This window comes from Suillus subaureus (genome assembly GCF_016647635.1).
Source record: "Suillus subaureus strain MN1 chromosome Unknown BJ212scaffold_17, whole genome shotgun sequence".
Taxonomy (NCBI): domain Eukaryota; kingdom Fungi; phylum Basidiomycota; class Agaricomycetes; order Boletales; family Suillaceae; genus Suillus; species Suillus subaureus.
In genome coordinates, this window is record NW_024538573.1 from 111,926 (window position 1) to 137,021 (window position 25,096).

A 25,096-nucleotide genomic window follows, 5' to 3' on the forward strand; every position below is an offset into this window, starting at 1 on the left:
CACATTCATACATCTAGAGTAGTGAATAATGCGCGGATCGGACACTGGGATAAGGACATCTATTGAGAATGGATCATCGCCGCTGAATTGCTTCCCTGAGCCCTGGTATTTCGTCGAGCTGCACAACGCGAGCACCTTTGGCGACGCTTTCCTGAGCAAGAAGAGGGGTCACGTTGGATTCATTGAAGGTGCTCCATACGGATTCAACTCGGCACAGGGGTTGTTGCTCGTCCGGAAGACTTGGCGGGCTGCAGATTAGCAGCCATATGGCATCATATCCGCCGGCTGCGTTGTTCTCAGATTAAGATATAGTCCAACTCCCGAAGAAACATAACTGACCACCTGGAACACCACCACCAACCACGCCTGCCTGCTCGATCGATTGGTCAAGTAGGTGGGTTTGTTGCTCAGGCTCAATTTCAACGCCAGCAAGGTCGCCCATTCTCCGCATGAGGTTACGTATTTGCTAGATAGAAAGGGTGCGTTCAACTTGATGCGTGATGGTTAGGAACTTCCCTTACCTGGGTAGTTTGATGCAAATCATAAAACGCTTTGGAGATACTCTCCCACTGCAATATACAATGAGGAACAAAGACTACAAGAAAAGGAAGCCTACTCACTTCCTGTGCAGGCAGAGAAGCAAGTTGCCTGATGGTCTCTTCGTATACATCTTTGTTCTGAATATACAACTGCGAAAGGGCATCCAATTGCCGTGCTAGAGATTGGTTCGATTCATCAATCTGCATCCATAGATCCTTCGCTGCATGAGACGATAAGAACGAGGCATCTGACTGGCTTTTACAACTACTGCGTACCTGTTTCACAGCTGTCTTCATGTCCTCTCCATTTTAACACCTTACCGACCAAAGAAGGAGTATCACTTCCTGCTTCAACGTCTGCCAGTACCAGTCTTGTCAACGGGGGGAGTTGGATCGGCCGGAAACTGTAGTCCCAGGCACTGGAGTTCAGAACACTCTTCAATGTACCTATCGCAAACTAACAAGAATCAGAGGACGCCGGAAGCGGAAATGCCCAAAACATAACATACTTCGCCTTTCATCAAGGGGATTCAAAACGGCAGGGCCAAATCGCCTGTAAATCTGGCTCCCGAACACCGCGGAAGACACGTCAAATCCGCTGCCCACTTTACCTTGGGCAAGGCAGTGTACAAATTGAGCGGCGTTGTGGGCGAGGCGTCTACCATCCCCTTCTAGGTTGGCAAAATCTGTCTCAGTTATAGCTGCAAAATGGAGAAGCAGCGCAGAGACGAGCGACGTGATAAGCGCTGCGGAGGAACCCATGCCGGTTTTGTGCACATCAGGTCAGTTTCACGCCGTTGTGACAAAAAGGGGTGATTTGCGAGAGAGATTTTGTCGTTCTAGGTAAACCTAACGACTCCAGCTGTGCCAGCGGTTACTTCTCTGCCATGGCTGACATCAAGGGTGCTTACTTGTGCGCGCTGAGAGTAGAAATCGTTATCACCCACAGCAGCTATATTGAGACCATGAATGAGCCTCTCTTGCACTTGGGCTACAGAATGGATCTCCGACACGAGATTTAGGGTGTGCTGGAGCGCCAGGTGAACAAACTTATTCTTCCCCCCAATGCTGATCAAGAGATACGTGAGGCGTGATCAAGGTGTCGAAGAAATGTCATTTACCTGTCCTCTTGCGGATTTACCTGAATGCCCTCAGCATTGTAGGTGACGATATATCTCCACTCGGCCTGATAAAACTGGGGAGATCGGACCACGATCTGATTCGCAGAACCCGACGAAGCCTGGATAACAGTGTAAAATCGCGAAGATGTAGAGATCACTACCCCTGGATATTGCTGGTCGAGGACAAGATATCCTCCCGCTGCTAGAACCTTTCCCGGCGCTGATACGATTGTTGTAGTAGACATGGTGTGATTCGCGCATTCAGAGACATCATACGGTTAAGTATAAGGGCTTGTCGCTGAGTCAGCAGCTGTACTCGGATCTGATGGTTATTCGGGAAATGCGTTTATTGGTCCTCAGAATCATCACGCGATTCCGCTGCAAGTGATTTAGCAGATAGAAGACAGCGTGAAGCCGTGATCAGAAATAGCCTTAGGAAGCTTAGGAAGCCTTCATTCGCTCTACATAGTAAGCCAACAATGAACGGCTAGGAACGTCCAGCACGAGCGAACCAATGTTTCTGCTGACCACAAGTCATATTTTTACAGCCCGGACACCGAAGCCCCATCTGCACACTCGTGGGCCCAATCGTCCTCGCAGAATAATCACGCAGATGCTGTGCCGTAATATCTGCCAACGCACGGATAAACACAGGAGATCCATTCAATGACTCTGCGCGATGCAGCTCCATCCCCAGCTGTGAAAAAAAATAGTACACATGGGTGAGTTGTTGAAGCATTCGCTTGTGGCCCAACGTACCTCCTTTCCCTCTTTCATATACTCAAGATCCAACTCGTAGAGCGTCTCGATATGATCGCTCGTGAAGGCGATAGGGACTAGAATCGCTTCCTTCTTTCCGAGACGAGCAAGACCCTTTGATAGCCTCCCCTGTTTGCATTCCCATCCATGCAGGAAGGTCCAACCTGAGACTGCCAAACAAGACGATATGGGTTTGAGTGGCCGAGTCTGTCCATAACGGCGTTGACAGATGCGGAAACCTCAAGGACATATGGGTCGCCTCGGTTCACTACCGACATAGGTAATGAGTGGGCTGAAAACAGAATAACCACGTCTGAGCGTGTTGACGGTTGAAATTTGGCTAGGGCGGCCTCAATGTTTTGTGCAACAGCCTGATATCAACAGAAATTATCAGCACCCTGCAAAACACACAAGATAACAAGAACGTGCCTCGATGAATCCTGGGTGAGTACCCCAACGGTCTATCACGCTCCATTCGATGTCTCCCGTCTCGCCTGCCCTCCCCCGTCTGAAAAGTTCGTTCAGACTGCTTCCAGTCGTACTACAGCTGTACTGTGGATACTGTGTGAATGCAATTGCCCTCTTCACACCATCCGCCTTCATCCTCTGTGCGGTCTCCTGGGTCAGCGGGTTCGCATAACGGAACGCGACATAAGGTTTGTGCGGAGCAGTCTCTGGGTGCAGCTCGTCCAGTAGTTCACACATACCAGCACCCTGCATCTCTGTATACTTGAGAATGGGAGAACCACCACCAATGTCAGCATACTGCTTCTCGATTTGAGGTGTCCGCCGCTTGGCAATGAGAGGGGCCAGAACGCGTTGAAAAGGCAACGGAATCAGGTCACCATCCATGAACAGGTTTTTGAGGAAGTCATAGGTCTCCGGTACCTGTGAGAGAGTGGTCTGGCGTGGTGAGAGAAATTCAGACAAGACGACGTTTCACGTACCGTCGAAGGTCCTCCCATATTCAACATAACGATGGCTGACGGACATACCATGCGTTAAGCATGTATAAGACGAAATGCATTAGATGCATACCTGTAGGACTGGAATGTCGCGTTAACGAATTAAACCATGTCCGATGTGACTAGCACACCTTTTCCTGTTAACGAAGGTTTGTGCAGCGTAGCCATTCGCCTGACAGAGTGTGAAACAGTGCTTGCGAGATGACTTAACATTGTGCAGACGAATTTTGATGGTATCACAGAATGAAGAGGAGAATTAACGAGTCCGTGAACCTATCGGAATCCGTAAGTTAGATGACGGCCCACGGGTCGAAATGTATCACACGTGGCAGGTTGATCGACGATGACTAATAAGCCAAAAGTGGATATATAGGGGTCAACATCCCACATACTACTTACAGAGTAATATATCGGATATGTTTTTGGCATTAAGATTACACAAGTCCTCGTGCCAGCACGATGTAATATCAGACCGCCCCTAAATCACCCCAGATTCGGGGAAAGAATTGAGATATGCGGATATGGTCCCAGCGTGTCAGAAGCAGCTGGGAACCGAGTCCATGAAGAATCGAACCGACTGTATGCCGGAGGCTCAACATTAGCAGCTTCTGTAGGAAACTCCAGTCCAAGACCAGTGATTGGTTGTCGCTTAATTTGTGTTGATGGTCGACGATGAGATCGTGCGCTTGGAACGGCAACGTCAGGGGGAGCATCGGACAAGTGGTAAGATAGCACAGGCTCCGTGGAAGGAGTGGGGACACCTTCAGGAGTGAGTTGCGGAAGACGAGGGGTAAAGGGGATGAGGTCCCCGCCCGGGGAAAAAAGTGGGGGTGGTTTGACTCGCGGAGTATTTGGAGGTACTGTGAGTGGCAGCTCGTAAGCGGGAGGACTAGCCTCAGGGTCGAGAACCGGAGGGGTGCTAAGATATGATGGAGGATACAGCACCTCCAAAATCCCATTTGTCGTAGCCATTGATGAATCGCGCACCTTCCGTGGGCGGATGCGAGGATGTGGAGATTGACTCAGTTGTCCCCCTTCCACCTTCGGGTCTCCGTCCTACACAGACATTAATACATCTCAGGCATATTTGATGAGAGCGCTCACCGATTCACTATTTCTCCTACACCAGATACAGCTACAGCCTGAAACTTGAATGATGTCTCCCATGGCAGACGCCCAGTGATTATCAATGTCAGGACGAATGTGGGCGCCACCAGACTCAATGTGAGCCTAGCCACAACTGAGTATGAGAATATTGCGACCCCCGAACATATAACAACCCACCGTTTGTCTATCCAGAACCTCATCCTCGCCCGCGTCTGAGCGCAACAATGATTTGACGATATTCTTTGTAAAGTTCTCCAGCATGATTATGCCAAGTACTGGTGTGTGTCGATATGATTGAGAAGAAGAATTAAAATAAACATAACTACGGGCAGCCGTCCTTAAAGGTGTGAGCGGAAACGTCGGATGACAAGCACTCGGATGAGCGGAAGTCTCGAATTTGGATGACGTTATCCAATAGTTTACAGCATCGACACAGCATGATTAATATCCACCTATCAACGATTTACTTCCCACTCACAGATGACTCGATGTATGGGCTCTTTTAGAACAAGGGCGCTCTAATGCTGAGTTTAAGGCACGCCCGTACAAGCCGGACCTCGCTATTTAGTATTTTGCGATGAGAGCTAAGTATATAATACTCCTTTCTCATTGACTTTCCAAGCACGTGACTGACATGTCTCGAGCGCGTATGTTTGTTTCGTCCACAAGCGCGCACAAATAACTGGGGGCACACGACCTCACATTCTAGTGCGAGTGCATCAAATTAGCATATTAGAATGTACAGTACTTTGAATGTAGACTTCATTGATATGTGACATTACTATATAGTACTAGTCCGGAACGAGGCTTGTGTGTTCCAAGTATTCACCCCCTGGCCAGCAGTCTGGAACAAAAGATACGGATATCCACACATCATGCCTTCTCTCGCGCAGCTCTTTGGGATGCTTCTAAGGCCTTAATTTGTCGTCGTCTGACGAGCCATTGAAATATTGGAAGGGTGATACAAGAGATTAGAATCCACGAGAATTGGATACCGAAATTTAGTCCGACTGAGTGACAAGTTCTCGTCAGGGACGTTCAACATTGACAGGCTGAGGATACATACTCTCGTTCTTGGTGTCAAAAATAATCGTCCGAACTGTGCTTGAAACATTGTAGAATGGCATCGCAAAGCCATAGCGAAAGACGGCAGGCAACACTTCTATCGGATAAAAGGCAACAGATACATTAGCTGTATCATCCAGTGCGAGTCAGCGAACAGCATCGGGACTAGAAGAGAAAACGGACATATTATCCACAGGATAAGAAATATCGGAATGAATTTTATAGTGAGGAGGGTGATCATAGATTCGATAGCGAGGCCCCTAATTACTGGTGAGCATCTGGATCGCTTCATTGTTGTTGACAACTCACAAGGCGGACATGCTGCACCACGACATCATCCAATAGATGAGAAAACCTGCATGCCCAAAACTTTGAAAGATCCCAATGTCAGATCGCAATCCTAGCACTAAAAGATATGACACTCACTTCCTGCTAAATGGCACTCCGAACGCCAAACTTAACAAAGAATACATTAGCTATAAATGCCACATGTTAGTCAATCGTCAGGAAATCGGTAAAATACCATACAGAAACAAAGAAGTAAAGAGTGACCGGCCATAGCAGGCGGAGAAGGATGAGAGGTCGCAACCTCAAACGCTTCTCAAATCCAGATTCCACGCGAGCCGCCAAAAGTTGGTTCTAATCATCATGCCATATCAGCGAACATTGTCCAGAACCATCGTAAATGTCGCACCGTCAACACAAACTAGAAATGGGAGAGTGAGACATATTTCTTTCAGCAAGGTCGTGAACGTACCGCCAAAATCAGGAGGTAGATAAGTCCAACGTAATCTACCGCGGCGGCCCTGTATAACTCATCAACTTGAGGTGACAAGCATCACAAACCACAGTACGTACACAGGGACATTGAACGGCCTTATGTCATGAATGGTGAAAGCCAGTGGTTGAATTACCAGTTGAGGCGCAATTTGGAGGAGTGTCGAGATATCTGACCTCGACGCTAAACGTTGGGAGGAGAAAAGTGCAAATGTGTGTGATACGATGGTCAGTATTGAGGTGACCTGTTGAAGCATATTGCTTGTTAGTGACTTCGTTGGGATGCCTAGAATCGGTGACTTGCTTGTGGGGTGATGTCGGCTCGGCTATAACCATGCTACGATGAGACGTGGAACAAACGTAAGGAAGGGAACGACTGACTATATATTCTCATTGCGACCACTTGTAAGGTATGCGGTCACGGCTTGGGTCGCGTTATACGATGCATCGGCTGTATTGATCGACGCATTCAAGTTAGTTGAAGCCTGGGGATTGACTAGTTCTCGCTTCAGTAATGGTATGACGGGCTGGACTTGGAAATACGTACCAGTAACAGCCGCCCAGCATCTATGATCAAGTAGAGCCTGGGCCACCTCATCTGGCCCACCAGGAAATTGCGCTGCATCCAATATCAGCCAAGACATTTGTTGCGGACCAGTTGTGTCCCTGAATGCCTGCCTCACTGCTTGCCCAATTTCACCTCCATCAAAGTCCTGCACATGGCCAACATCAACACGCGCCAAGTCGTGATGCAAAAAAGTCTTACCACTACATATCCGGATAGGTTGTGAATGTTATTGTACGACCGACCAAGAGCAGCCCAATAAATGGGTAGAATGCCCCAAATCATAACGAAAAGAACGAGTACACCAAGAATGCTGATCTTTAACCAGCCTTTTCTTGCAGCAGTCGTCCCTGGATCCTTGTCGAAAAGGCCATGTGAGAATGGTTTGTCCTCGGCGTCAGGTAAGATGATAGGGGTTATGACTGGCGCTGTTGCATGATGCGCGGAAGTGCCAGCCTCCGATTTATCGATCATGCGCTCTTGATATGAGTTCTCTTGACTGTAGGACTCAGACATATTGTTTCAGGGAATTATGCATCATTGCATGGAAGACGCGAGGAAGCCTTTTATTCACTGTGTCGAACGTCTGACATCGGATTATACACGACATTTGTCATTGGGCGTTAGTCAGCTGACGCACGCAATTCTTGGCACAATATATCGGAATTAACCTGCAAGCTCTGCAGGCTCGCAGAAATCAATATTGTCCAATGAATATACAATGCAATGTATGATGTACATCGGTGCCTACAGTAGTAGTTCGTCACCCACAAACCGAAACCACTAAATTTGCGGAATTTGGAAAGCCGAATGCGTATGCGGTCATGAGCGACGTCCCCGCTTCGACTTCTTCGGTTCCATGTCATCCAGCTCGACAGGTCGCTGGCACACCGGACATCGGCCTGACACGTCAGTTAACCAAGGGTCGATGCATGTTTTCTGTCATGATGACAAGTCAGTTACGAACAAAGTGAGGTAGCAACTGAATAAGCGCACATGGAACACGTGGCCGCAAGCAAGCAGTCGAAGGGGTTGCGGACCCACTCCCGCGTCTTCAAGGCGAGGGAGGCCACCTCTTTCTTCTTCAGTAATACGTTCCACTGGTATTTCAACTTCCTCCTCACGCTGGCGGGGCGGATTGTCTTCGGTGAGCGTAACCGCAGCTTGTTCTTCACTCTTCTCCATCGTGCTTGCCTCTGCAGCAGCGGAAAGTCGTTTTGGTTCCTCGAAGTCCATCAAACAGATGGCGCAGGCAGCTCGGTTGCCCTCCAATCGGACAAAAGGATACTTACATTGCTCCCAGTTATCTTCCCAAGTTTCTGGATCTTTGACCTCCGACTTCACGCTCTGTTTGCCGTCACGGATCTCAGCGCCTTGTTCGGACTTGGTGGATCTACGGTGAAAGAAAGCAAATCGCCTCCTTGGCGTCCGCGAGGCTGGTGCTTTGGGTGGATAACTATGCACAGGTTTTGGCAAAGAGATCGGCTGTGCCTTTCCAGTCGTCTTCTGGTGGAGGAGGGATGTAGATGACTAGAGGGATACGTTCGACAATAGCTTTGGGAAGCTTGTCGATTTCGGGCTTGATATAGTGAGGGTTTTGGAGTGGGTGACGACCAAGGCATAATAGGATAATACTGTAGAAAAGCTGCAGAGGGACGCCTATCGGTGCGTGGACAGGACGAAAAAGAGCTGGACTGACCATAATGAAAGGCAAAACCATGAAAACAAGAAAACCGAAAACCAAGACCTCGAGAACCAGGAAATACATTGTGCACAAAATCCCAAAAGTAAGCCACCAAACGAGGGGCGAAGAAAGTCGACATGAGTTAACGGATGTGTATTCCAAAATATGCGCGGTTAGGAACCATGTCAAAGTGAGCATGGATGAAAGGAGTGACAAGCTGGCACAAGGGTTACTCTTATGTTCACAGGGTTGTAAAAGAAGTTGATGCATACCGCGCGTAAAGATAAGAATATGGTGGTGATGGCTCTTCTTGATTTGGAGTGCCACCGGAACTTGCATTCCTGGCCCGTCTATGAGGATCTCTCTGTCGACGACGACTCGGGGGGTCGCTACGATGAGGTCCCCCATCATTAGACGTTCGGGAACGATCACCGGACTCAGGATCACCTGGTCTCCCTGCACCCTCCCTGTTTCCGTTTTATCAGGCACCAAATAGATAGAGTCCATGCAACTCACGCCTTTCGGATTCTAACAAAATTCCAATACGCCAGGGTGGATGACAAACAAACCTTCACTATCCAAATGCAATTCCAGGCAACGAGCGGCCGCCCACAAGCATTGATCTGATGGACATTTCCCTCCGTTGGACTAGTGACTACAGAGGCTACACCCAGCACGGCGATGATAGCCGCAACCTAAACAATATAATTCAGTTTAGTCTTTGAGTTGGAGAAAGTCGACAGACTTGAATGAAACCATACACCAACGACCACACGACTGATACGAGAGCTTTACGTGTTCTAGATGCATCAGGACCAAACCCAAAGAAGGCTTTGACTCTCGGGATTAAGGAAAGGTGTGGTTGAGAAGTGGAAGTGGAGGATCTTCTACTTTGTTGTTGCCCTGTAGGGATTGTTGTGCTGGGCGTAAACCAGGTGTTGCGGGGAGTACTATAGTAGAGATAAACATCGATCAAAGGGACTTTTGTACTGAGCAGGATACTACTCACTCCTCAGCGGTCCCTTCCGCAATTGGTGACGAACTAACATTGAAATTCCTCCCGTCATGTTCGGAGTGATGATGTGACGTTGAAAGGCGGGCTCTTGACGGTGGGTGGATATCGCCAGTGGACTGAGTTCTTCTTAGAGACTGAGCATCGATGGCGAGCGCCTCTGACATGATGAACGTTGGAGAGCAAAAGGAACGGGGTTGTGCCTCGATGTTGACGCCTGCTGCGTGTCAACAGCTGGATGAGCAGTGGAGCCTGAATACGACTCGTGGCGATTAATCAGAACACAAACACTCTGTCTCAGAGTCAGTTCTGGCCAACAACAGCTTGATGTAAACCCTAGTCAGACCGGAGATTGAGAGTCCTTGAGGATTTAAGTAAGTCAAAAATCGTGGAGGAGAGAACGGGGAATTGCCCTAAGCCATAGTAAGCGTTCCCAGCCGATTGTACTACAGCTGTAGCTGGCAGTGCTCGCGTCCCACACTGGCAGTAGCACCCATAAAAGCCAACTCTATTTCTCTAATCACTTTTAAATTTATTGCTCTATGTTCTGTGCTACTGCGACAGCAAGATGATTATCAGGCTGGTGACATTTGATGCCTTGCATACGCTCGTAACACCTAGGTTACCAATTTACGTCCAGTACTCGCAAACCTTTGCACCATATCTTGGCGTCCTTGAGCCAAGACTGCTCAAACAGTCATTTAAAGTTGGTATGTCAATAACTTTCTCCCAGACAAGTCATTGGCCTCAGTTCCCTTAGCGCTAACCCAGGTACAAAAGGAAAACCCCGCGTATCAGGGGGATTCTGGTGCTGAAGGGTGGTGGTCTGAAGTCATCAAGCGAACAGCCATCGGAGCTGGTGCCAACCCACAAGGTTCTATGCCCAGTCAGCATCCTTGTGGAAGTCTAACGACCACCTTCTAGCTGTAGACTCTTCATTGCCGCTAATCGTTCCCAGTCTAATGGAAAGATTCAGTTCTCGACAGGGTTATAAACTCTTCCACGACTCCCTCTCTGTACGTATGTACACACTCGGGCCCCTCTTTGACAGCGCGTGCTCATGGCTATGCTTCGGCTTGCTACGTAGTGAGGCGACTACATGAAATGAATGTTCGTACAGCGCTGATCAGCAACACGGACACACGCATGCGTATGTTTTCTAGAAGCTTCATTTCCGTATTAGCTAATTTGCCTTGCAGTATCCGTATTGAAGGATCTTGAAGTTGCTCCGTACCTCGACTCAATTCTTCTCAGCGAGGCTGTGGGAATAGAGAAACCGGATGCCAAAATATTTCGTCTTGCACTTGCGTCCAGCATGCAGCCTCAGTTAGTCCCGATGGAGATGCAGGACGGTGTTCACGTAGGAGATGAACTTGAAAGGTATGTCCTAACGTTCACAAGGTCACCTCATTTCGGATTTCTTTTAGTGATTATCATGGCGCTCGGGCTGCTGGAATGCATGCCCTGCTGCTGCGCAGGGCTGGGCCGGAAGGCGATGGTGAACACAAGGAGGAAGGTGAAAATCTCCAAGGTGTACAGGTAGTGAATGACCTATGGGGGGTGGTAAAGTGGGTAGAACAACAAACTACTTGAGAGCTCGTCTGTCGTTGGCTGGGCTAGAGTCTTCAAAAACACGAAATTGACTCTATAGAATGTTCTAGCCCAGAAAGTGAATAAGATATCAGAAACGCGTCACAAGGACCAATGAGTGCTGGTTTTGCTCGGTGATGTCGGTAAATGGCGTTCCACCGTCTGCTCAGGTGAAGTGACCACATCTTCCGCCTTCTCACCCAACTTCAACATTGTCCATCTTATGACGCGATGATCTCGGCGCATCATTCCAGCCAGTGTGCGTAGTGTGCGAGGCGAGGTGTCAAAATGCATCGTCCAATAGCTAGTAAAACGGCGATGTCACGATGAGCTCGACACAGAGTACTCGAGACTCACTCTCCAACGGTATAATATTGTTTATGGCGACGCATTCGTTCGGGAAGCGTCTGTGTTCCATTGAACTGAATATTTCGCACTACACCGCCTTCATTCATCACATGAGTGGCAGACATGGTCACCAGGTCTTTTATGTGTTTCTATTTCATAGTCGTGAGATGTAAATTCCACTAAATCTAGAATGCGACTCACGTATTCCCTAAGATGACTGGCAATGCAGAACATTTGGTAGAGTGGCATCTTGACGCAGTCGGAAGTTCGAGGGTAAAGGTACGGTCTCAGGAAGCGCGGTCGTGCTGTTCACCGTCTTTGCCAAGTCAAACGCACCGGCGCAGACAACTCTGAAGAGAATTGCCGTAGTAAAACATTCCCACGTTTTCAGAGTCGGTCCGGGGCCGGAAAACAAAGTAACTTCCAGAAGTAGGCAAGCTCGAGGAGAAGAAGTTTGAATATTAATCCTCTGATATCATAACTACACAGGAAAACAAATGTGTTTCCTTCTTGTTTTCCGAGGAGGCATGGTGCAAAAATATTGCCATTTGATCAGACCCTGGAGCGATCGTAACATGGATTGATCCGTGCGAGGCACTGCGCGGCATCATGCACCCGTCGAGGCATCCTCTATGCACTGTAAAGCTAGTACTAGCTTGTCCTCGAAATCGACTAGGTATACCAGTACTAGTATGGATAGCTTGTTATACCGAATTAAACGGCATTCATGACCTTTGGAGCTTCCATGTACGTGTGTTCGAACGTAGAATGGCACAGCAACCAATCCCTGAGGCCTGATCCGTCTTAGAACCTTATCAAAAACCATCCCAGGTAAACAAAAATGATGCATTGATGATTCGAAGTGTCGCCGACAATTTAGTGACTAAGGAGTATCAAAGCATGCGAGACTCGGACGAAGCATGCCAGGATCTTTATATGATATGAGATTCTAGGGTGTCACTATCATAAGTTAGGAGCAGATCATCTGGTGTGTAAGTTCCATGCAATACAAGTACTAGCCTATGCCCCGCTTACCTCGACACGCGCACAAGTGCAGGTGTGACCACGCTATTCGTAGATATCGCGAAGCACACACGAATCAGCCGAACTGACGCGATCGTATCGGTGTTCGCTACCCATCCGCATATCGTTAGGACACGTTGATTTGATTTACGCCCGAGGTGGGAGATTAATAATAGGAAAGTGCCGATTGCAAAAATGGGAGTAGGTTGTGGGACCCCGTCGCCCGCGATGTGCCAGAGGACAGCGGAATCATTGGCCGAGGAAGGGGCTGCGTGTAATGAAGCCAGGTTGCAGGAGCTTTGGCAACAAATGCATAGGTGAACACTGCAAATAACGAAAGACCTTGTTCATGGACCATGTACAACGGTGAAGCGACTCACATTTATAGAAGGAGGAACGTCTGTCGATCTTGTCCTAGGGAAGTCTGGGTTGCCCTTACAAAGTCACATTTACAGCTAATAGAAATGAGAAGAGGAAATTTGAACGCGGGTTGCTAAGCAGTCTGGTTTTGTGAAATGTTCTGAACTCAGAAAGAGCTCAGACAAGCTCAGAGTGAAATCCGGAATCCCGGTTCCGCTCGTAGGACACGATGTCATTAAACGTTTAGCACGAAGAACTGAGGAGGCCACGATGAGATGTACGGGTATGATTTTGTGTCGCGTGAAAATCCTCACTAACAAGCACTGTATTTCCTTCAGGATAAAGGACTGAACGGCCAAGTTGAACGTGGAGCACAGGGTCTCAACGTCTCGGATCACACCGCTGACGGCTGCGAAGCTTGGCTTCGGATGGAAATTCTTTCAAATCTTGATCTTAGAGAACATCTAATGGCTCGTTGTGCTTGTACGTTGTTCTCAGGTAGCCGTGTTTCCGAATTAATATTCTCCTCAGCGCTGAACAGGTCTCCTGACCAACCGATATTAAGCGTCTCGTGGGAGCCAGGTGGTGGAGCCGGCCGCCAAAACAGAGCGGCGAGAACATGTGGAATATTTTGCTTGAACGCAGACTCGAAACGTGATATTTCAAGTAGGTCGCCGAAGCCGGTGGTCTCCGCGAGGCTGAACAACCACTTAACTTGAAACTCTTTCGCAAGATCGCGGACTGTGGGATGAAGACATACGGGGTGATGGATTGATGGCGCAATGGGATCGCCTTCCTGATCTATTGTGAGGGTTGTGAACTGGAATAACCAAGTCTCCGGAAGTATCGTACACATGAAGGTACTCTTGGGTCTTCTTTATCGTAAGTGGCCTGGCCACCGGAGATCCTAATGGAAAGTCACACGATTTGCAGCAAATGAGTTGTTTCTTTCACTCGGCCATTCCACGGTTTACCAAACTTTTAGATGTTTAATCCACGATCTAATCGAAAGTTAACGAGCTCACCATGTTCAATCTGAGAAGGAAAATGCGTCGCAGTGGATCGTCTGTCATATCTTTTCTTCTGCTTCTTGATTTGTTGTCCTGACAGAGAATTCGGTCGCTGGAGGATCTTTGGCGCCTTCTCCCGTAGAGGGCTGTTTTGCAATTTTTGGTGATTGTCCCATCTCATTTGCTGTGCATTCCGGATTGTCGTTATTTCATTTTTGCTATTCCTTCAAATACAAAGCCTGCAACGTTGCAACCCTTTCAATTCCCCGTGGAGAGCACGGTCTGACCAGGTCAGGTCAAGCGCTTCCTTCTTTTTTTTAAATCATCTCCCGCGTGAGCTTCACGGCGACTCCACGAGCCTTCGACGTCTTATAATGATTCTCTGTACGTCAATCTGAGCAAGTCATTATATCAATTTCGTCTTTCAGGCTCTCCTTTCTCCGTTTCTTCCTTTTCAACCACCTTCTCATTCACATTTCTTATAAACGTCTATCTCCACACGAAAACAACCTTTCCAGTCCTTCTCACAACGTCCACCATGTCTCTCTTCGAGCGCACTACGAGAGAGTGCTCGACTAGACCCCCGCGACTCCAACCATCGCCTTCCCTTCCCAATTTACGGTGAGCCGAGCACCTTCCTAAGCCGGGCATCATTATTTCAATATCACTCACCCCTTGCTATAGACCAAGTCCGCGAGAGATGGTTACATCTCGCCACGTGGCTCCCCCGCAATCATCGAACTTGCGTAATTCGGCTTCTCCAATACCCCCGCAGCCCTCTACTAGCAAGGATACTAGTCGTTCAAAGGCTTATACTAGGAAGCCTACGGCAACAAGTCATTACCTCACGCCACCTCTCACGCCATCATCATCTCTTCAGAGTGATGGCACCGATCATGAATCCACAGACCCCAACATTCCCATTACTGATCTCAAGGGTCTCACCCTCGCTGATTCTGGTCCCGAGAGTAATCAGCACAGCAGGTTTCTGATCGTAAGCACTTTTTAGGACTGTTCAGAGCTATACTAAGTTCCATGTAGATCGGAAATGCACCCAGTGATCTATCCGAGGACGTCATTGCTCAATATTTCAAGAGTATTTCGTCTCCTAGCATCACTAGCCCTATGGCGCGTTCCATGCGCCGCTTTGCGTCAAAACCGATCCAGAAAATTTTCCGCAGGAGTCCGGAAAATCGGGATTTTATAGTTGCATTTTATGACGTACGCGATGCTGAACGTGCCAAACGTATCATCGAGTCAAGGGCGTCTAAACGGATGCAAGATGATAGTAAGGTCATCCCGAGTGTGCAAGCTACTGGTGTCGCTTGGCAAGAGGCGTTAACATGCCGTCTTGCGGAAACTGGTCATTGTGCAGAGGTAAGGGCATCTCGTCATTAATGTCCATAGTTTGCTAATACAACGCTTGCGGTAAGCTTCTGGGCGCCTTGTCTCCCGTCTTCATGACACAGACAGAGGGCGTGTTCTGCATATCCGTTAATGATACTTCGCCCACTCCCGATTTTTCTACTTCTCGCACCCGGAGGCATTTTGCCATTCCGGTCAAAATCAGGAGTGTGTTGGAAAAATATGGGGACGTTAAAGCCTTCAACTGCATTAACGTCGAAGACATCGAGAGCTCTACTCAGGCAAGTCTCTCATCATTTGCCCATTCTTGTCTGTGTTTCGTTATCCACTTCCTGCAATTAGCCTGTAGCGTGCACTTTGGGCCTACCACGTACGGGCTTCCCTTTCGACCACTCAGTTTCCGACGTCATCCTTCCCATAATTGATAAGTCGTTAACCTTTTAAACGACCTAGATTTTTCTAGCGGAATATTTTGATGTCCGAGATGCGGACGCAGCTTGGGAAGAGCTAGACGGACGTGTCGTGGATAGCCTGGAACTTCGTCTTTTCAGCAGGGCATCCTTACGCGATCATTGCACAGAAGCCCAGAAGGAACCCTCGTCATTTAGTAGGGAATGCGAAATCGGGGGCGAACATGCCGCGGAGCCGAAGACACCTACGGCAACTACTTATTTATCGCAGTCACAAGCCACGTCTAACCCAGCTGCAATTCCATTCCCCGTCTTGAATGACGTCGGTGCAAGTGGGTACTATCCAGAGCGCGAGCAACCCATTTTCGATTCGCGTGACAATACCGCCGGTAGTCAAGTGTTGAAAGGCAGAAGGAGATCCACAGCAGGGCCTCACGACATTCACCCCAATCATTCTCATAGCCGCGGTGAATCCACTGATATCAACATCATTGACGCCTCTGTCACTCAGGGACAGTACGGCAGGCGCAGTTCCAATTACCTGCTATTCGATTCTACTCGCGGTCATTCTCATCAGAAGCTATTTGATGCAGATCATCGAAATCATAGCATGTATGATCACGAGCAAGAAGTCGCTGATGCTTCTGGCTTAACTCAAGCAGCGACGAGCACGGCGCCACATCTGCCGACATATTACACAACGGAGTATTATCATGGTGCTCCATTCGATGTAAACCCAATACAAGCCACCTTGGGTAACATCACCTCCGGTCCCAAACCCTATCACTATGGCGATGCATCCTGCTCCTCCTCAATCTCCCATGTCATCTCCTCCTGTATATTGGGATCCCATGAGTGGTGGTTGGGTGACTTTCCAGTCACACAGTGTTCTAGAACCATGGACCATGTACACGTCCTCGCCTTATTATCCGCAGCCATCGCACCCAGTAGCGGAATATCCCTTTCCATATGCCGCGTCTTCCGCTCCGCTTCAGCCAGGCACTGTTGCCACGCGCCCGCCATCGCTGGCCCATTCCTCATCCCGAGCTCCGCCCGAGGGCAATCAATTAGACATCAAAAAGATCGAGCTCGGTGTCGATACGCGGACCACCGTGATGGTCAAAAATATTCCGAACAAAATGACGGACAAGGAGCTTATCACGTATATCAACAAAGTGTGTCCTCGGAGAATCGATTTTTTGTACCTGAGGATGGATTTCCAGAACGGCATGTCGTTTGCGGTTTTAACAGTTTCAGCGAATACTGATAATGCGAATGCAGGGTGCAACGTTGGCTATGCCTTTGTCAATTTCATATCGGTGCAGGATTTGTTACGTTTTGCGAAGGTGCGCCTAAATGAGAAGTGGTAAGACGTGTATCATGCGGTGAATGACATGTGCTGACCTTATCGTCCAGGAACATATACTCGAGTGAGAAAGTGCTCCAGATGAGCTATGCGAACTATCAGTGCGTTTTGCTCCACTTTCTTTGACACTGCTAAGTCGAGCCCCATGATAGGGGAAAGGAAGCCCTCGTGGAGAAATTTAAGAACTCCTGTATTATGGATGAACGTGAGGAGTGGCGTCCAAAGATATTCTTCTCCGAACCCGGGCCGAATCAGGGTCTTCCAGAGGAGTTTCCTAAGCCCACACATATCCGGAGGAAGGAGCGCAGCTCGTACAATCGTGGAACGTTGTACCCTCCTGGTGTCAACAGCGGTGCAAGTCACTACAGGTATCTCAATGCTGCCAATGTTGGCAATCCTAACTTGCGGCACCCACCAACCCGTATTTCCGGTGAGGACAGACGACGTCGACGTGGTACTGATAATGTTCCTTTCCCCTCCCTTGTCGGAGCTGAGGCTGAGGACACCGCGCGATCCGGCTGAGGCCGCGGCGGGATATTATCTTCCTTGGACCTTCACCCCCCATTAGAGGTGGCTGATCACCTTTGTTAAGAGACCGGGGCGCGATGGAAATTGTCAGAGTCGTGTCATACGTTATCTTTCGCGCCATCCTGATGCATCCATCGTGCGATATTACGTGCTGTACCGATATCCCCTGAGTTATTTTATGCTCTAACGCTATTTGTTGTTTCCCCTACGCGTCATTTATTCCATCATTCACTTCCCCCTCTCTCGCGTTTCGTTCATATCTTTTTCGCTACACTATTTATGCCAGCTGTCGCTGTTGTTTTCGTCGCATTGTATCTCACGCTGCTTTCATCATATAGCTGTTGATCCAGAGTCTCCAATGACATGTATCGTGGTTGCCATGTATTTGCAGGGAAATGGCAAAGTGAATTTCAATCTCATCGTGAGCATGACTCGGAAGTTACCTGGTGTCAGCGTGACGCGGCGGACGCTCCTGGTCAAAAATTGGGTACCAGTGATTTTTTAAGTATCATCACGGTGTACGTTGGTCCTTGGCGTCAGCCTGCGGCCGCCGCTAGCACCCTTGGCAATTAATTCAAAGCGACCTTTAGAAGTACCGCGGCATGACCTGATTATTAGGCCTCCATAAAATTCGTTTGAGGTTACAGTAAAGAAGCTGACACCTCTATAACGTTCCTTGCGCATTATTACTGCATGGTTATGAGCACATTATGTAATTGTGGCCGCTATGGCCCAAGAAGGTGCTCAAAATCAAAGACCTCGATGTGGCCTATAGTAAGTAATTGAACCGACCAATAAGAAGTACTCAGTCCTCAAAAGGCAATCAGGAGTTCGTTGCTGCTTCCGCTTAGTGCTGTACTCTGTACATGTTAGTCCTTGACAGTATATCTTTGGCAAGTAATGGATTCAGCACTCCTTAAAGTCGACGAAGAGAAGGCACGCCATGCTAAGCGGGTAAAGCTTAGGGAGCTGAACGCTGCCTTGGACGTCCAGGGTGAGTCATGGCACTCGTTTACATCCGGAGGCATCTAATTGTGATTTTACGAACAACAGTGGAATTGTCCAAGTTGGACTCCTCTTTGAAGCGTCACACCGGCTTGATCAAGCGCATGCGCCAGTCTCTTGGTACTGATCAGCGTGACCAAATCCTCAAGGACATAGACTCGTTGTCGCTGGAAAAGTACATCGACGAGATAGCTGGGGCCGCACTAGAAGGAATTGCGAGATGCAAGACGGAGAAGGATGTTTGGAGTGCTGTTGAAGTGAGAAGGAACTTTTATTAGCGTCGCATATATTGACAGCTTAACCATTTCAGGTTATTTCAGCTCTCCATAGACGCTTCCCCGCAGCATTTACTCCTTCCCTCATTTCATCCTTGTCCATCGCACTTGCAGCCCCATCTCGTGCATCCCTCTCTGCGTTGCCTCCTGAACAGCGGGAGAAGGAGGATTCTGCCCGAGTTTCTCGCCAGCGTCCCCTTCTCCGTGTCTGTTCTGAGCTCGCATTGGTCGGAATCATTATTGATGGACAGAAACGAAGTGGCGGTGAATGGATAATGAAAGTATTGAGAGAATTGGTAGGTTCTGTATGAACTACTGCTTAGGGCATAACTGACGTCTGTCAAGTTGTCTAATGATCCAACGTTATCATCTCTACCCCTTCTTTCTATATTTCTGAAGTCATACTCCAGGCCCTATTTGGGCCTGACGCCTCCTCAGAGCAAGCAGATATCCGCTGAAGCAGAACCTGGAACCTTGTCTTCAGCAACTACGAATGCTACCCAAGGAGAATTCCCGACGCTCTTGCATGAAGACGAGGAACTTGTTGAACAAGAAATTCGTGATCGATTCAAGCGCATGTGCGAAGGTTATTTCGACAGCGTTTCCAAGAAACTCACCATAGAGCACAAGGTATATATATATATAAATATATGGGGCCTTCTCCAAAAATATTAATCCTCCATTTCCCAGCGCCTACAAGATCAAGATCGTAGGAATCATGAAGCATATATCCGGTCTGGGGAGATCTTCGAGGACAGGCAACAAGCGTATGAGAAGATGACAAAAGGCTACGAGAAACTACTTGCGAGCTGCCAAACGTCGGTTTGAAACCAATCTTCCAGCGGTTACAACCATTGATGTATCTGTTCTCAGACTCTCGGAACTGCTATACCTGCCTATGCCGCCATTGCCTACGGTGTCCCAGAAGTCAGATTCCATCCAAATTGGAGGAAACGCTGTCTCGGGCGATGAAGAAGATCCTCTTGTGAATTCTGGGGGCAAATGGGAGGACGAGGAAGAGCGTCGCTTCTTTGAGGATATCCAGGACCTAAAGGACTTTGTACCGAAGTCAGTTTTGGGCATTGAAAGCGACGAGAAAGAGGATAATGAAGCCACAGAAGAAAGAGAAAAGGCGGAGAAGGAGAAAGCAGATGCTGAAGCAAAGAAACTAGAAGAGGAATTGGAAGGTCTGAAACTGGACGGTGATCAAGTAAATGGAAGAAAAGACGATACCGAAGTCGAAATGCGCGAGGAAGAACCCGATGGGTGTGTCTGTCTATCAGTTAATTCAAGATTGCAGGGTCACTGATACTGCTTAGTACAATCACACCGACACCAACGTCCCCGACCAAGGCCTCAAGTCCCCCGTTGTCTCCTCAACTCGCTCCTCAGGGACCATCGCAGCTGCTTACTGCTTTGCTTGCACGCCTCCCCGACGCAACAAATCGTGCCATGATTGACCAAGCTGCCATCGATTTCGCATTTTTGAACTCCAAGGCAGCTAGGAAGAGACTTATCAAGGTTAGCAGTAAGGCCCGTTCCCGGTCCGGATTGACTGACAGCTTCGTAGTTCTTGAATGCTGTGCCAAAGAATCGAACTGACTTGCTTCCTCATTATGCAAGGTTTGTGGCAACTTTGAACAGATATATGCCGGACATTGGTGCCGAGCTTGTGGCACTGGTGAGCTTTATCTCAGCTCGATAAGGTCCCATGTCACAGCTGTTTTTCAAGCTGGATGAAGAGTTCCGCTATTTGCAACGAAAGAAAAATGTGGTGAAAGAGTTTGCAGAGATTCGCATGAAGGTAAACCAATAATCCGCTCACTCTATTCCCTTATGCTAATTAATATGGAAAGAACATATTATATTTGTCCAACTTGACGAAGTTTCGCGTCGTGCCTTCTCATCTTGTCCTCCACATGTTCAAAGTATGCTTGGACGATTTTTCTGGAACGAACGTCGAAAACATCTCGATGCTCCTTGAAGGGTGCGGTCGGTTTTTACTGCGCAGTGACGAGACTAGGGAGAGATTTGGTACTATGGTCAGTTTACAATGTGTGCAGGCTGACAGTCGCTGAAGGTTCTTGTTACAGCTGGAGCTCATGAGGCGTAAGCAGAGTATGCAGCACTTCGATCAAAGACAGATCCTTCTACTTGAAAACGCATACTATCAGGTCAGTTCATTGTACTTGGCGGAATAACTTTACTCATACAAATATTACAGTGTAACCCACCGGAACGAACTCCGAGACAACAAAAGGAGCGCACTCCTTTGGAACTTTTCATCCGCCATCTTATATACGATGTTCTAGCTAAGAAGACCATCGATAAGGTCCTTAAGCTCCTTCGCAAGCTTGATTGGGATGATCCAGTTATTCAGCGCACTCTACATAAAGTTTTCACCAAACCTTGGAAAATTAAATATAGCAACATCAATTTGTTGGCCATGCTGACATACGACCTCCAACGTTATCACCCCGCTTTCGCGATATCGGTCGTGGACCAAGTTCTCGAAGACATTCGAAGAGGTTTGGAACAGAACGTCTACAGCACGAACCAACGCCGCGTGGCCACCATAAAATATCTGGGAGAACTCTATATCTATCGGTTGTTAGGATCGGTCCTGGTGTTCGATACTATGTGGTCGCTGGTCACGTTCGGACATCGTTAGTACATGATATGACTCGTATGCCTTGACTAATGCCCTTTCACAGCTGAAGGTCATCCGTTGCCCCGCCAGCCTTGCCAAGTGGATATGCCTAATGACTTTTTCCGCATCCGTCTTGTTTGCGTTTTGCTCGACACTGTTGGCATGTGCTTCGACCGAGGGACTCAGAAGCGGAAACTTGATAATCTCCTTGTTTTCTTCCAGGTAAAAGTTGCTCGACATTTTATCCGCAATGATGCTTACACCATGGCTCTGCAGTACTATGTATTATGCAAAGAAGATCTGCCCATGGACGTTGACTTTATGCTTTCTGATTCAATCGAGGCAAGTGGATCTGCTTTGCATAGCACACTTAATCTCAATTCGCTTGCAGGCTATCCGGCCCAAGATGACGATGTATAAGACAATAGAGGAGGCCGCTGTGGCTGTTGATGATATGTTCAATGCCGCTTTGCAGAACGCTGGTTGTACGCTTGTTTGCTTCTTTTTGTCGTGGGCACTCAACTCACAGTTTGAAATAAGTGTCAACTGGTGAGGATAGTGGCGAAGACAGCGACGAAGAAGGTGAACGGCCTCAACAACAAGACGAAGAGGATGGTGATACGACTGGTCAGGAATCTTCGGTAAGTGATAGCTTGGCTGAGCCCTATCTGTGCAATAAATAACCAGGATTTGACCATGCCTCCTAGAATGAAGATCGAACTTCGTCTCCCGACCCTGTTATCGTCCTATCCACACAAGAGCACCTCGGACCATCTGAGGAAGCTGAAGCCGAGTTTGAGAAAGAGCTCGCTAAGATCATTACAGATTCCTCAGCCGAGTCCAGAAAGGTCGACAAGAAGACAGCTTGGTGGGATTCTGCCGTTCTCGCCCCTAATTTGCGCAAGAAGCGGGCTGATGAGGGCGATGCCGATGGCGGCGGCGACAACAATCCGGACGGTGATGCCGTGATGCAGTTCACTGTCATTACTAAACGCGGCAGTAAGCAGCAGGTGCGCATCTTTGTCTCGAGCCTCACTATTCTGTCCTCACCGACGATGGGATGGTAGGGTCGCCATCTTCTTGTACCAGCTGAATCTGCGCTCGCCGTACACACGCGATCTGCACAACTTCAAGACAAGGTAGAGCAGCAACATCTCAAACGTTTGGTCTTGAACTACGAACAGAGAGAGGAAGCGGAAGAAATGAAAGGTTCGATCCACAAATTACATATATTACACAAACGTTGACGCGTATTTTAGCCCTCGAAGTGCGCAACAGGACTAGTGCAATCAAGATCCGCTATGTCGGATAGCACCAACTATATCATTTATCGCATCAAGCCTCATCCACAGCCTAGATCGATGCATCGGCGGCGGCGCTCTTACGTAGCGACAGTTCGTGAACGAGTTTCATACCGCCTCAGCGGCATTCAACCCTGTCATTTTCGCATGCTCTGTGAAGCTGACCTGACGGTTTCCTTGGCTGTTCGCTCAGCCCGTGTCTGCCATCCGTAAGCCTTATCACATTGGCTGAAATCACATAGTAACCACGTTTCTTGCTACACACCTTTTGTTTTTTCTGTCTAGTCTCTGTAGTCTATCATCCGACATTCGTCAGTATTATGGAGTTGACTTTCACGTATGTTTCACAAGTGTTTGATGTTCAGTCTATGTACTTGGTCCTTGAAAAGCGATACAAACTACAATCACGTTGTAAGTAACGATTTCACAGTACTCCGTGAATACACGACATGCCTACTTGCGCCCACCCGTCCGGAGGAGATTGTACCGGTGCAGGTTCAGCTCAGCTCGTCGATCAACGCCTCTGTTTGCCTTCTTTTTTCGTCATATACACGCAGCTAAACACTTTCACTTTTCCTCTGAACCATGGCAGCATCTCCGCTTCCATAAGAGGACAATCATCTAACCGCAAGGACTCGATTTCGGCCTTACACCCGAGCTGACCTCCATCTACAGTGACGGGCTGATCAGTGTGCAGGCGGGTCTTGACAAGGGAATAAGCATTTCTGGTGAGTAGGTCACCGCAGCTAGAAAGGTCGACATGTTTCAAGAAGGTGCACACGTCTTGATGCTGATCGTTTGGACGTGTGCCGCATATGAAGTCAAGTACATCATTAACGACTCCGTGCATGCCTGATATCTGGAGGGTTTCCAATAAAGGCGCTCCAGCGATGATGATATTCAGCGAACTGGCGGTAGTAGTGCAGCTTCCAACCCGGAGCTCCCTCAAAGCTCGAAGAGGATCGGCGTGCGCAAATTCCAGCACGTCAGACGAATGGCTGATGTTGAACAAGTGCAGAACTTGCAAATTGGGTGCGACAACGATGCGAGTGATCACAGAGACCGATGCAATGTTGAAGAGTTTCAAGCATTGGAGGTTGGAAAGTTCGGCGCGGTCATCGCCACCCGACTGCATCGAGATTAGGACCAAATTAGAGAGCACAAGATTCTCTAGTGACTGATTGGCCGTCAGAGCCGGGAATATCTCTATCCATCCTGCTTCGATGGTCATTGTTTTGAGCCGATGCACCCGACTCCACAGCCCGCCCATTGAAGGGGTAAAGTTGGCAACTTTCAGGGTATCTAGGTGAGAGTCCTCGAAGTCTGGCAAGAATCTCTCGAAACCCGGACACCCTGTGACATCCAGATGCTCGAGAAGCGAAATGACTTTTGTCTTGGATAATTGCTGGAGCAGATCGTAGAGTCGAGAGAACAAACTTCCAGATACTGAGAGAGAACGGAGGCTACACCAAGACAATGGCGAGAGTTCCAAGAGGATGGATGGCCAGTCCATTTCCGATATATTATGGCGAAAAGAGAGGTACGATATGTGTGTCTGAGCTCGTTCCATCCATAATCGTACCTTTCTGGTGGGTCGGTTCTTCGAAACCACCAGCGTCTGCCAAAGTAAAGGAGTCTTAGTAGCCATGCCGCGCCAATGTTTGCAGACATGTAACAACTTGAGAATCTGTGCATGGTCTGCAGCAACCACAAAACCAAAGATCTCCGCAAAAATTTCCACAGGTAACTTGCCGATGTGGTATGCTGTCTTTGCAATGTGTGCTCGCCTTCTTTCGTCAGCAGCCTTTAAGGCATCAGTTGCTTGTAACTTCAGCGCACTGAGTTCTTGACGACGTTGTGCATCGTCTGGTTTGATACGCTCGAGAGCGAGGTCGATCATTTTGATGGCCACCTCGTGCTTGTTAAGCGCATGAAATAGACGTGCCGAGCGAGCATAACCTTGCCAGCGATCGGGCGCAGTATCCACAACTTTCTTCGCGTCAAGGAGAGCAGCTTTATGGTTCCCAAGCTTTTCATGCACGGCGGCACGAGAATCATAAACGATGAACGAGTCACAGCCGAGCGAAATGGCCTTCACTCTGGATTAGTACCGTCAACTGGACAGAGGATGCGATTGATAGACATACTTCATCAAAGAGTACAAGGGCTTCCGCGTGTTTGTTTCTCTTGAAGTTAGAAATACCTTGCTGAAAGCTTGCTTTCCAAGACATGTCTGTGTGACGATAGGAAATAAACGCGCGATGCAACCGT

The 25,096-nt window shown here is 48.4% G+C and overlaps 11 protein-coding genes across 11 annotated transcripts; 4 read left to right on the plus strand and 7 right to left on the minus strand.

The window, feature by feature from the left end:
* Positions 1–73: 73 nt before the first annotated feature.
* BJ212DRAFT_1447014 (phosphomevalonate kinase) lies at positions 74–1,905 on the minus strand (the record flags this gene model as incomplete). The annotated part of the gene is made up of 9 exons (XM_041338338.1): positions 74–285; positions 340–466; positions 522–569; positions 621–760; positions 816–975; positions 1,002–1,285; positions 1,344–1,401; positions 1,451–1,607; positions 1,661–1,905. 9 exons carry the CDS (start codon positions 1,903–1,905, stop codon positions 74–76), a joined length of 1,431 nt encoding a protein of 476 aa, XP_041192753.1.
* A 242-nt stretch (positions 1,906–2,147) lies between these two features.
* On the minus strand, positions 2,148–3,393 carry BJ212DRAFT_1447015 (uncharacterized protein; the record flags this gene model as incomplete). The annotated part of the gene is made up of 5 exons (XM_041338339.1): positions 2,148–2,357; positions 2,420–2,548; positions 2,584–2,790; positions 2,849–3,307; positions 3,367–3,393. 5 exons carry the CDS (start codon positions 3,391–3,393, stop codon positions 2,148–2,150), a joined length of 1,032 nt encoding a protein of 343 aa, XP_041192754.1.
* Positions 3,394–3,867: 474 nt separating this feature from the next.
* On the minus strand, positions 3,868–4,752 carry BJ212DRAFT_1481010 (uncharacterized protein; the record flags this gene model as incomplete). Its single annotated transcript, XM_041340194.1, has 3 exons — positions 3,868–4,440; positions 4,489–4,614; positions 4,669–4,752. 3 exons carry the CDS (start codon positions 4,750–4,752, stop codon positions 3,868–3,870), a joined length of 783 nt encoding a protein of 260 aa, XP_041192755.1.
* A 444-nt stretch (positions 4,753–5,196) lies between these two features.
* Positions 5,197–7,525, minus strand: BJ212DRAFT_203601 (uncharacterized protein). Its single transcript, XM_041342627.1, has 13 exons — positions 7,100–7,525; positions 6,881–7,046; positions 6,715–6,829; positions 6,638–6,659; positions 6,415–6,578; positions 6,314–6,362; positions 6,251–6,262; positions 6,085–6,195; positions 5,983–6,032; positions 5,866–5,925; positions 5,740–5,816; positions 5,558–5,683; positions 5,197–5,501 (listed from the first exon to the last, which is right to left on the minus strand). Exons 1-13 carry the CDS (start codon positions 7,412–7,414, stop codon positions 5,365–5,367), a joined length of 1,404 nt encoding a protein of 467 aa, XP_041192756.1. The 5' UTR covers positions 7,415–7,525; the 3' UTR covers positions 5,197–5,364.
* Position 7,526: 1 nt separating this feature from the next.
* On the minus strand, positions 7,527–9,761 carry BJ212DRAFT_1504336 (uncharacterized protein; the record flags this gene model as incomplete). Its single annotated transcript, XM_041341607.1, has 8 exons — positions 7,527–7,837; positions 7,895–8,383; positions 8,430–8,543; positions 8,598–8,799; positions 8,855–9,049; positions 9,099–9,277; positions 9,328–9,502; positions 9,592–9,761. 8 exons carry the CDS (start codon positions 9,759–9,761, stop codon positions 7,721–7,723), a joined length of 1,641 nt encoding a protein of 546 aa, XP_041192757.1. The 3' UTR covers positions 7,527–7,720.
* A 401-nt stretch (positions 9,762–10,162) lies between these two features.
* Positions 10,163–11,187, plus strand: BJ212DRAFT_1447018 (HAD-like domain-containing protein; the record flags this gene model as incomplete). Its single annotated transcript, XM_041338340.1, has 6 exons — positions 10,163–10,304; positions 10,355–10,468; positions 10,519–10,614; positions 10,682–10,744; positions 10,794–10,974; positions 11,022–11,187. 6 exons carry the CDS (start codon positions 10,163–10,165, stop codon positions 11,185–11,187), a joined length of 762 nt encoding a protein of 253 aa, XP_041192758.1.
* Positions 11,188–11,286: 99 nt separating this feature from the next.
* On the minus strand, positions 11,287–11,781 carry BJ212DRAFT_1272102 (uncharacterized protein; the record flags this gene model as incomplete). Its single annotated transcript, XM_041330998.1, has 3 exons — positions 11,287–11,488; positions 11,542–11,681; positions 11,734–11,781. The coding sequence occupies 3 exons, from the start codon at positions 11,779–11,781 to the stop codon at positions 11,287–11,289; spliced, it is 390 nt and encodes a 129-aa protein (XP_041192759.1).
* A 2,518-nt stretch (positions 11,782–14,299) lies between these two features.
* On the plus strand, positions 14,300–15,843 carry BJ212DRAFT_203821 (uncharacterized protein). The gene is made up of 4 exons (XM_041342629.1): positions 14,300–14,309; positions 14,444–14,919; positions 14,967–15,302; positions 15,359–15,843. The coding sequence occupies exons 2-4, from the start codon at positions 14,626–14,628 to the stop codon at positions 15,713–15,715; spliced, it is 987 nt and encodes a 328-aa protein (XP_041192760.1). The 5' UTR covers positions 14,300–14,309; positions 14,444–14,625; the 3' UTR covers positions 15,716–15,843.
* Positions 15,844–16,324: 481 nt separating this feature from the next.
* Positions 16,325–17,718, plus strand: BJ212DRAFT_203791 (RNA recognition motif 2-domain-containing protein). Its single transcript, XM_041342628.1, has 4 exons — positions 16,325–16,927; positions 16,982–17,066; positions 17,117–17,167; positions 17,219–17,718. The coding sequence occupies exons 1-4, from the start codon at positions 16,489–16,491 to the stop codon at positions 17,586–17,588; spliced, it is 945 nt and encodes a 314-aa protein (XP_041192761.1). The 5' UTR covers positions 16,325–16,488; the 3' UTR covers positions 17,589–17,718.
* A 603-nt stretch (positions 17,719–18,321) lies between these two features.
* Positions 18,322–22,836, plus strand: BJ212DRAFT_1447021 (armadillo-type protein; the record flags this gene model as incomplete). The annotated part of the gene is made up of 19 exons (XM_041338341.1): positions 18,322–18,334; positions 18,505–18,588; positions 18,648–18,856; positions 18,910–19,170; positions 19,220–19,504; positions 19,565–19,692; positions 19,748–20,140; positions 20,194–20,395; positions 20,445–20,555; positions 20,607–20,678; positions 20,731–20,916; positions 20,968–21,048; positions 21,099–21,540; positions 21,589–21,746; positions 21,801–21,866; positions 21,916–22,017; positions 22,232–22,534; positions 22,592–22,733; positions 22,784–22,836. The coding sequence occupies 19 exons, from the start codon at positions 18,322–18,324 to the stop codon at positions 22,834–22,836; spliced, it is 3,291 nt and encodes a 1,096-aa protein (XP_041192762.1).
* A 503-nt stretch (positions 22,837–23,339) lies between these two features.
* Positions 23,340–25,056, minus strand: BJ212DRAFT_1481016 (uncharacterized protein; the record flags this gene model as incomplete). Its single annotated transcript, XM_041340195.1, has 2 exons — positions 23,340–24,917; positions 24,973–25,056. The coding sequence occupies 2 exons, from the start codon at positions 25,054–25,056 to the stop codon at positions 23,340–23,342; spliced, it is 1,662 nt and encodes a 553-aa protein (XP_041192763.1).
* Positions 25,057–25,096: the final 40 nt, after the last annotated feature.

Coding starts and splice junctions, on each gene's coding strand:
- BJ212DRAFT_203601 (XM_041342627.1), bottom strand. CDS start 7,414: ATGTCTGAGTCCTACAGTCAAGAGAACTCATATCAAGAGCGCATGATC. Junction 7,047..7,099: donor ACCTATCCGGATATGTAGTG/GTAAGACTTTTT, acceptor GGCCATGTGCAG/GACTTTGATGGAGGTGAAAT. Junction 6,660..6,714: donor GGTCGCAATGAGAATATATA/GTCAGTCGTTCC, acceptor GCATGGTTATAG/CCGAGCCGACATCACCCCAC.
- BJ212DRAFT_203821 (XM_041342629.1), top strand. CDS start 14,626: ATGGTTACATCTCGCCACGTGGCTCCCCCGCAATCATCGAACTTGCGT. Junction 14,920..14,966: donor AGCACAGCAGGTTTCTGATC/GTAAGCACTTTT, acceptor AGTTCCATGTAG/ATCGGAAATGCACCCAGTGA. Junction 15,303..15,358: donor AAACTGGTCATTGTGCAGAG/GTAAGGGCATCT, acceptor GCTTGCGGTAAG/CTTCTGGGCGCCTTGTCTCC.
- BJ212DRAFT_203791 (XM_041342628.1), top strand. CDS start 16,489: ATGGCGATGCATCCTGCTCCTCCTCAATCTCCCATGTCATCTCCTCCT. Junction 16,928..16,981: donor GAGGATGGATTTCCAGAACG/GCATGTCGTTTG, acceptor ATGCGAATGCAG/GGTGCAACGTTGGCTATGCC. Junction 17,067..17,116: donor GTGCGCCTAAATGAGAAGTG/GTAAGACGTGTA, acceptor CTTATCGTCCAG/GAACATATACTCGAGTGAGA.